At 43.3% G+C, this 10,411-nt stretch overlaps 1 protein-coding gene across 1 annotated transcript; it reads left to right on the top strand.

Annotated features, from left to right (window-relative positions):
* The first annotated feature begins 252 nt into the window (after positions 1-252).
* On the top strand, positions 253-7,604 carry LOC307121295 (doublesex- and mab-3-related transcription factor A1). Its single transcript, XM_079808821.1, has 2 exons — positions 253-748; positions 6,111-7,604. The coding sequence occupies exons 1-2, from the start codon at positions 412-414 to the stop codon at positions 6,635-6,637; spliced, it is 864 nt and encodes a 287-aa protein (XP_079664947.1). The 5' UTR covers positions 253-411; the 3' UTR covers positions 6,638-7,604.
* The last annotated feature ends 2,807 nt before the right edge of the window (positions 7,605-10,411 follow it).

Here is a 10,411-nt window from a genome sequence, read left to right on the forward strand (position 1 = left end):
TGATGCACTTTTATGATAGATAGATACACTTTTATGATGATAGATGAACTTTTATGATGGACGGATGCACATTTATGGACTTCACTCCATTCACTGCCATCATAAAGCTGGGAAGAGCCAGGACATTTATTAATATAACTCTGATTGTGTTTGAATGTCACACACACTGAGGATGAGCTGAGGGAGAGTAAATCATGGGGTGAACTATCCATTTAATGATCCTCATACAGTTGATGAGCAACACTGGAGTTCAGAGAAAGAAGGAACTCAGTGTGTGTGTGTGTGTGTGTGTGAGAGAGAGAGGGGCGTATCGGGTGTTGTGTTTCTCCTTTGTTACCTGCAGCATTAAATCTTTGGCTCATTCACCATCAGCGCGCACACACACACACACACGCACGTGCGCGCGCAGTGATGGACTCCAGCAGCGGGCGCTTCTCTCTCCTCTCCCCGCACCCGGCGCTCTTCCTCCGGCAGGAGGACCGGAGTTACCCGCGGAGCCCGAAGTGCGCGCGCTGCCGGAATCACGGGGTGGTGTCGGCGCTGAAGGGACACAAGCGCTTCTGCCGGTGGCGCGACTGCGCGTGCGTCAAATGCGCGCTGATCGCGGAGAGGCAGCGGGTCATGGCGGCTCAGGTCGCGCTGCGGAGGCAACAGGCGCAGGAGGAGCTGCAGATGATCTTCCCCGCCGCAGGAGCGTCAGAGGCCGGCGCGAGCGTCTCCGGGGCGCCGCTGAGCGCCTTCAGTCCCGGTACGAGTTCAGTTCAGCGGCAGGAGAAGCAGCTTTTGTTGCGGACAGATCTCCGATGCAACAACTTCTGAATAAAATTAATGTCAATATAAGAAGCATACGGTAACACTTATAAAGCATTTATTTATCTTTGTTAATGATAATCTCGACATTTACTAATGCACTATTAATATATTGCTAACATTAGTTAATGCACTGAACTAACATGAACACAGAACTAATGCTGAGCTGTTCATGCTAACTAATGAACCTGATTGTAAAGTGTTACCAAACATATATAGACCTACTATAATAATAATTATAATAATAATACAATTTAGTTGTTTTTAACTGGTGTTCTCCGGCATACAACAAATAGCTTCACTCTAAAAAAAACATAAACAGTTTCAATATTTGCTGATAATATCGCATAAGGAGATTTATAACACTCTAAAAAAAAGGTTCTATATGGCACCAAAAATGGTTCTTGGCTCGTAATCATAGGGGAACATTTTTAGTGCCATATAGCACCAATTTTTTTTAGAGTGTTATAAATCTCCTTATGCGATATTATCAGCAAATATTGAAACAGTTTTCTCTCATTTGGGGCTGGTTTGTGTATATAATTACATCTGATTAATGATAGGCCTCATTTATTGAGTAAAAAAAAGCATTTATGAATAATTTCCTCAGTTTTGCAGAGCCAGTGTTTCTCCAGAGTCTTGATCAGCTCATCTCTGGAAAACTGCACAAGTGTAATAATGTAGTTTTACTGCACTGATTCATATTGAATATCATTTAATACTGGAGTACACGTAAGAAAGTACTACACTTTGTATTTAAGTATTAAAGGTAAAAGCCTTATATTTATGAAAGTGCAGTAAAGAGTATGAGATTATATATTATCTTTGGTTTGTAATGAAGTAAAGTGTCCCAGAGATAAACTGATGAAGCACACACTCTTGAGTTCTTCACCTCTATTTTAACCCGGAGTGTATCGCCACGAGCTGAGGAGAAATTAATGATCAGATTTTTCAAAACGCCTGCATTGATCAACACAAAACGGTGTCATTTGAAAACTTAGAGTCTAAACTTTACAATGAATGCAGCCATTATGAGCATCTCCAAAGTAGTGATGAGTTAATGGATGATAAAATTAAAAAATATATCATAATTTATGGAGGGGGGGGGGGGGGTTCTGCAATGTGTTTATCACATCATACAGCTCAGATTGTCTAATTGTTCTGGGCTTTGACTAAACTTGAGTGAGTTTGTGTAAGTCCTTCAAGACCCATGTAAATAATATACTGATGCTGCGTTTTTCACTCGTAACTTCGTGAAATGTGGAAAATGTAAATCATTATTTACAGCAGATTCTCCCGATTAAAAACCACAATCGGTCTTTTGGATGTAAAGATATTCCTCGTTGAAGTATAACACATAAACAGCACAGACGCTCATGAGTAAAGAATCCCAGCAGCTGAGCCGAGCGTGTCTGAGGAGAACTCATGAAACTGAACATGCCTCAGCTTATCAACAGCAGATTCTCACAGCTCCAGCTATTCCTCCTGCAGTTATAGCACATTATAACCGCACCGGAGCTCATACGCCGGGGCAGATGGATGTTGTGGACACACCTGAGACAGGACACAGATGTAATACAGTATCTGTAAAAGTTCCATCAAACAAAAAGTTGTAATGGCTGAAATGTAAATATTATTAGTGAGTTATAACTCTATTCTGCTTTAAATGAACGAGTGCTCTTAGGTCAGCACAGGTAAAACACACTGCAGAAAAACTCTTTTATCCAGTCCAAATATATAGAAACGGTCCTTTAACTAAGGAAAATCACACGCTATATTTTTTCTTGATTTCTGGGGAATTATGTCTGTTTGGGACAGAAACGAGATTATTTTTCTCACCCCATTGGCAGATCATTGTGTTTGTTTTAAGCAAAAACTCACTTCCATTTCATTTTATTTCCTTATTTTATCTAGTAAATGCATCTTGATTTAAGAATTTTTAGATATTTTGACTGGAAACAAGACAAAAATACTACAGAAGAGTTTTGCAGTGCACACATGGCAAAAAGTAGAACATTATTTATGAAAAAGTTTATGACAAAAATAGTCTGTAATTTGGAATTTATTACTCATTTAATACACATCTACAGTAAAAATAAATAAATTAGACATTAACCTTCATTTCTGACAAATTACCCCAGTTACGGTTAGTGTTACCACGGTTACGGTTAGTGTTACCACGGTTACAGGTAGTGTTACCATGGTTACGGTTAATGTTACCACGGTTACTGATAGTGTTACCAGGGTTACGGTTAGTGTTACCACGGTTACAGGTAGTGTTACCAGGGTTACGGTTAATGTTACCATGGTTAAGGTTAGTGTTACTACGGTTACGGTTAGTGTTACCACGGTTACGGTTAGTGTTACCACAGTTACGGTTAGTGTTACCACAGTTACGGTTAGTGTTACCACGGTTACGGTTAGTGTTACCACGGTTACAGGTAGTGTTACCATGGTTACGGTTAATATTACCACGGTTACTGATAGTGTTACCATGGTTACGGTTAATGTTACCATGGTTACGGTTAATGTTACCATGGTTACGGTTAGTGTTACCAGGGTTACAGGTAGTGTTACCAGAGTTACAGTTAGTGTTATCACAGTTACGGTTAGTGTTACCAGGGTTACAGGTAGTGTTACCAGAGTTACAGTTAGTGTTATCACAGTTACGGTTAGTGTTACCACGGTTACAGGTAGTGTTACCAGGGTTACGGTTAGTGTTACCACGGTTACTGATAGTGTTACCAGGGTTACGGTTAGTGTTACCACGGTTACAGGTAGTGTTACTACGGTTACGGTTAGTGTTACCAGGGTTACAGGTAGTGTTACCAGAGTTACAGTTAGTGTTATCACGGTTACGGTTAGTGTAACCACGGTTACAGGTAGTGTTACCAGGGTTATGGTTAGTGTTACCATGGTTACGGTAAGTGTTACTACGGTTACGGTTAGTGTTACCAGGGTTACAGGTAGTGTTACCAGAGTTACAGTTAGTGTTATCACAGTTACGGTTTAGTGTTACCACGGTTACTGATAGTGTTACCAGGGTTACGGTTAGTGTTACCACGGTTACAGGTAGTGTTACCATGGTTACGGTTAGTGTTACTACGGTTACGGTTACGGTTAGTGTTACCAGGGTTACAGGTAGTGTTACCAGAGGTACAGTTAGTGTTATCACGGTTACGGTTAGTGTTACCACGGTTACAGGTAGTGTTACCATGGTTACGGTTAATGTTACCATGGTTACGGTTAGTGTTACTACGGTTACGGTTAGTGTTACCACGGTTACAGGTAGTGTTACCAGAGTTACAGTTAGTGTTATCACGGTTACGGTTAGTGTTACCACGGTTACAGGTAGTGTTACCAGGGTTACGGTTAGTATTACCACGGTTACTGGTAGTGTTACCATGGTTACTGGTAGTGTTACCACGGTTACAGGTAGTGTTACCAGGGTTACGTTAGTGTTACAGCGGTTACAGGTAGTGTTACCAGGGTTACGTTAGTGTTACCACGGTTACAGGTAGTGTTACCAGGGTTACGTTAGTGTTACCGCGGTTACAGGTAGTGTTACCACGGTTACAGGTAGTGTTACGGTTAGTGTTACCAGGGTTACGGTTAGTGTTACCACGGTTACGGTTAGTGTTGCCACGGTTACAGGTAGTGTTACCACGGTTGCGGTTAGTGTTACCACGGTTACGGTTAGGTTACAGGTAGTGTTACCACGGTTACAGGTAGTGTTACCACGGTTACAGTTAGTGTTACCATGGTTACAGATAGTGTTACCACAGTTACGGTTAGTGTTACCACAGTTACGGGTAGTGTTACCACGGTTATGGTTAGTGTTACCACAGTTACGGTTAGTGTTACCACGGTTACAGTTAGTGTTACCACAGTTATGGTTAGTGTTACCACAGTTACGGTTAGTGTTACCACGGTTACGGGTAGTGTTACCACAGTTACGGGTAGTGTTACCACGGTTACGGTTAGTGTTACCACGGTTACGGTTAGTGTTACCACAGTTACGGTTAGTGTAACCACAGTTACGGTTAGTGTTACCACGGTTACGGTTAGTGTTACCACAGTTACGGTTAGTGTTACCACAGTTACGGTTAGTGTAACCACAGTTACTGGTAGTGTTACCACGGTTACGGTTAGTGTTACCACAGTTACAGGTAGTGTTACCACGGTTACGGTTAGTGTAACCACAGTTACGGTTAGTGTTACCACAGTTACGGTTAGTGTAACCACAGTTACGGTTAGTGTAACCACAGTTATGGTTAGTGTTACCACATTAAAGCCATGATAAATGCTGGTGAAGTGTTGTTTGAAGAGTATTCAAACTGGATGGGCTCTGATTTGCACATTAGTGTTGTTGATTTAGTCAGCGCAGTTTCAACAGGCGTTAAACTAAATCAAATCCCCGAGAGATGTGCAGCTCGTACCGGAGACCTCAGCGCCAAACTCAAACGCTTCTCATTGGCTGTTTAGTGGTCATGTGATCGAGACACTCAGCCAGTAAACACATCAGAGTCAGAGCTCGTTTCGTTCTGCTTTTGGCGTGTTAATGTTTTCCTGGCCTAAAGTCTAGAACTGCCGCCTTGTGTTGACATCGTGAAACTGCACGATTTGTAAATTCTGCGTGGCGGGTCACATATATTTTAATAGACACGCTGTGACCAAGGCATTTGACCCGCGGGCTTGACTTCAGACACCCCTGACATAAGCTAATAAACAGTAGCTCTAAAGTGGCGTTTACGCTTGTAACTTCACGAGAAAAGCTCTGATGGTTGAAAACGGCACATCAGTTACAGTTGATGCTCCCGATTGAAATGAGTCCAAAAGCAGGAGATATTCCTCACGGATGCTGGGTTGATCCGGTCAGTTTTGAAAAAATAAAGCAATTTATGTTGATAGCAGCTCGGAGGCGCCCGCGGGCCGTACACTCGGGTTTAGAGGAATAACTCAGCGCTCGTTATGAGAATATCAAAATGGACGGATGCGCTGGAAAGCTGAGATTCTAAGCTTTAAAATGATACCCATTATGAGTTATTATACAATATAATATAATACTGTAATAATATGTGTTTTATCAGCAGTTTCTCAGCATTAGATTGACCAAATGTAATAAATATTAATATTTTCTAAAAATATTAAGTTTTTTAACAGATGATACATACTTTCTATAACTATAGTTTGAGTTATGAGTCTTTAAATGTGTGTATGTCACTCAGTGTGCTTTAGTGTGTGAGCGCCGTCCGTCATCCCTGCTCTGACAGAGTGTGTGTGTGTGTGTGTGTGTGCAGAGAAGAGCCTGACCCAGAGCAGTGTGTTCAGTGGACTGGCTCCGTTCTCCTCAGGCCCGAGTGAGCCTGGGCCGGACCGGCTGTCTGAACAGCTCTCGAGTGGCGGGTCGGCTCTGGAGTCGGGAGGATCCGGCCCAAACCCCTCGGCCGTCCTGACCAGGATCTTCCCCCAGGTGAGGCGGGACGCTCTGGACTCGGCTCTGCAGCTCAGCTCGGGGGACGTGGTGAAGGCCATCGAGCTGCTGCTCAGCTCACGGGAGGGTCAGAGGTCACCCTTGGGCTCCAGGTCGGCCTTCTCTCCGCTCCACTCGTCCTCCGTGAACTCTCTGAGCGGCGACGGCTTCTTTAACCCTCGCTTTGCCATCGGCCCGCTGAGACTGGCCTACTCCAGCGCCAGCTTCCTCCCGCCCTATCTGACCTCCGGCCTCGTCCCGGCGATGACCCTGCGGCCGGCCGACCATCGGCTCCTGCCCTACCCCAAAGAGCCCTTCAGCCCCGCCGGGTTTTACTCCAGCCTCGACAAATAAACACAACTCCACCTCAGCCGCTGCATATAGATTTATACATTAGTGTTTTATTATACACACACACCAATCAGCCGTAATAACACTGATGATCTGTTAGTGGGTGGGATATATTAGGCAGCAAGTGAACATGTTGTCCTCAGAGTTGATGTGTTAGAAGCAGGAGAAATGGGCAAGCGTAAGGATTAGAGCGAGTTTGACAAGGGCCAGATTGTGACGGCTAGAGGACTGGGTCAGAGCATCTCCAAAACTGCAGCTCTTGTGGGTGTTCCCAGTCTACAGTGGCCAGTCTCTATCAGAAGTGGAGAACCAGTGGAGGACCAGTGGAGGACCAGTGGAGGACCAGTGGAGGACCAGTGGAGGACCGGCCACAGGCTCATTGATGCGTGTGGCTGATCAAACAGACGAGCTACTGGACCTCAAACTGCTCAAGAAGTTAATGCTGGTTCTGATAGAAAGGGGTCATAATATTATGCCTGATTGGTGTATATGTGACCCTGGACCACAATACCAGTCATAAGGGTCAATTTTCTGAAATTTAGATTTATACATCATCTAAAAAATAAATAATCTTTCACTAATGTTTGGTTTATGAGGACAATATTTGAATATCTGGAATCTGAGGGTGCAAAAACATCTGAATATTGAGAAATGATCCTCTAAAGTTGTCCAGATAAAGTCCAAACACATATCACTACTAATAATACATTTATGATGTGAAAATTTACCAAATATCTTCATGGAATATGATCTTAATATCCTGATGATTTTTGACATTAAAGAGAAATGTATAATTTTGAGCCACACAATGATTGGCTGTTGGCACAGATACACCTGAGACACACGACTGCTGTTGAGGTCAAGGGTCACAGATAGAAACACACATTATATATATATTGGAAATGTATGTTTATGTATATTTGAATGTCAAGTTTTTAATAAAACCTAAACACAACTTGTTTTCATTGACTATAGAAGAAACAGCTCCATCAATCCCATCAGAGAAATATGTGGCTCACAACTGAGGAAGCCTGAAGTGATACACACACACACACACACACACACACACAGATACGCACGCACACACACACACACACACACACACACAGATACACACACACACAGATACACACACACACAGATACGCACACACACACAGAGATACACACACACAGAGATACACACACACACACACACACACAGATACACACACACACACACACACACACAGATACACACAGAGATACACACACACACACACAGATACACACACACACACACACACACAGAGATACAGACACACGCTGTGCAAACATTTACATGATTATCCTACTAATAATGAAGCCGCTGCTTTACAGGACACACGCGCGCGCGGGGCATGTTTTTGTGAAATATCAGGACACAAATGTGTATAATGACATGGGTATTACAAAAAGAGGGTGAAATATGAGGACGTTCCCCATGTCCTCACTTTTCAAAATGCTTATAAATCACAGAATGAGGTTTTTTTCACAGAAAGTGAACTGCACAGTCTCCTGTGAGGGCTAGGGGCAGTGTGTGTGTGTGTGTGTGTAGTGTCCCAGAAAGCTCACAGATCCCAGATCAGTTGATCAGCACACCAGTTAAGATCATGTGATGTTAGTGGATTCAGATCATCTGTTGAAGTATAATCGGTGCGGTGATGATGAGCCTTTAGTTTTCTGGCACCGGTGGGAATCTGGGACTCAACATTGAGTGGAAGACGCTTGAGGACACGTTTGACTGCCTTTCGTGATTATGATTGAGATTCACAGTTCTGGCCACGCCCCCAGCCCAAACATGTCACTGTGATTGGCTGAATGCTCCAGAACATTGCCAGATCTGCTGTCCCTGATCAAACCCAGCAGTGCATTATGGGTAAACTCACTCTGCGATGTCGTAAATGTGCTTATGCAGTGGGGCAAAAAAGTATTTAATCAGCCACCAATTGTGCAAGTTCTTCCACTTAAAAAGATGACAGAGGCCTGTAATCTTCATCATAGGTACACTTAAAATATGAGAGACAGAATGAGAACAAAACTCCAAAAAAATCACATTGTCTGATTTTTAAAAGATTTTATTTGCAAATTATGGTGGAAAATAATTATTTGGTCACCTACAAAAAAGCAAGATTTCTGTCTCACAGACCTGTCACTTCTTCTTTAAGAGACTCCACTCCTGTATTAATGGCCCCTGTCTGAACTGGTTATCAGTGTAAAAGACACCTGTCCACAACCTCAAACAGTCAGACTCCAAACTCCACTATGGCCAAGACCAAAGAGCTGTCAAAGGACACCAGAAACTAAACTGTAGACCTGCTCCAGGCTGGAAGACTGAATCTGCAATACGCAAGCAGCTGGTGTGAAGAAATCAACTGTGGAGCAAGACATACAAGAGCACTGATAATCTCCCTCCATCTGGGGCTCCACGCAAGATCTCACCCGTGGGGTCAAAATGATCAGAAGAACGGTGAGCAGAAACCCCAGAACCCCACAGGGGGACCTAGTGAATGACCTGCAGAGAACTGGGACCACAGGAACCATCAGTAACACACTCCGCCTCCAGGGACTGGAATCCTGCAGTGCCAGACGTGTCCCTCTGCTGAAGCCAGGACATGTCCGGCCCGTCTGAAGTTTGCTAGAGAGCATCTGGGTGATCCAGAAGAGGATTGAGAGAATGTCATATGGTCAGATGAAACCAAAATATAACTTTTTGGTAAAAACTCAACTTGACGTGTTTGAAGGAAAAAGAAGAACACTAACCCTACTGTGAAGCATGGGGGGGGGGGGGGGGCTGTTTTTCTGCAAAGGGACCAGGATGACTGATCCGTGTAAAGGAAAGAATGAATGGGGTCTTGAGTAAAAACCTCCTGCCATCAGCAAGGGCATTGAAGATGAAGCGTGGCTGGGTCTTTCAGCATGACTATGATCCCTAACACACCGCCCGGGCAATGAAGGAGTGGCTTCGGAAGAAGCATTTCAAGGTCCTGGAGTGGCCTAGCCAGTGTCCAGATCTCAACCCCATAGAAAATCTGTGTTGCCCAGCAACAGCCCCAAAACATCCCTGCTCATGAGGAGATCTGCATGAGGAATGGGTGGAACAACCTTGTGGAGACTTACAGAAAACGTTTGACCTCTGTCATTGCCAACAAAGGGTATATAACAGTATTGAGATGAACTTTTGTTTTGTCCACCATAATTTGCAAATAAATTCTTTAAAAATCAGACAATGTGCTTTTCTCCTCATTCTGTCTCATATTTGAAGTGTACCGATGAAGAAGATTACAGGCCTCTCTCATCTTAAGAAGTGGGAGAACTTGCACAATTGGTGGCTGACTAAATTTTTTTTTGCCCACTGTATTTAATTGTCTAGCGCCTAAACACTTATTCTTTTTTACAGTAAATCCCAGAATATGAGTCTTCACTCTGAGGATTTCTTCCTTTAGGGGCCGCTGGGATTGGTCCAGGACGCTTTGGATAAAAACATCAGTTAAACCAATAAATGTCAATGTTGTGAACACATGAACTCAGAAAACAGAAGGTTTCAAATCCTCTTTTATAAAAATAGATGCTCTTAAACGTCAGTGATGTGTTGCCATATAATCACTTTAGGGAATTCGGCCTTTTTACATCAAGACACATTCTGCAAACTAACAAACTCAAGAAACTCAAGTCAAAGCAAAGAAACTGAAGATGGAAATAAACTTTAAAGGATGAAGAAATGAAGACGTCTCAAACCAAAGCGTTCAGCGTAACTGGC

This window comes from Gobio gobio, assembly GCF_949357685.1.
Source record: "Gobio gobio genome assembly, chromosome: 2".
Lineage (NCBI taxonomy): Eukaryota > Metazoa > Chordata > Actinopteri > Cypriniformes > Gobionidae > Gobio > Gobio gobio.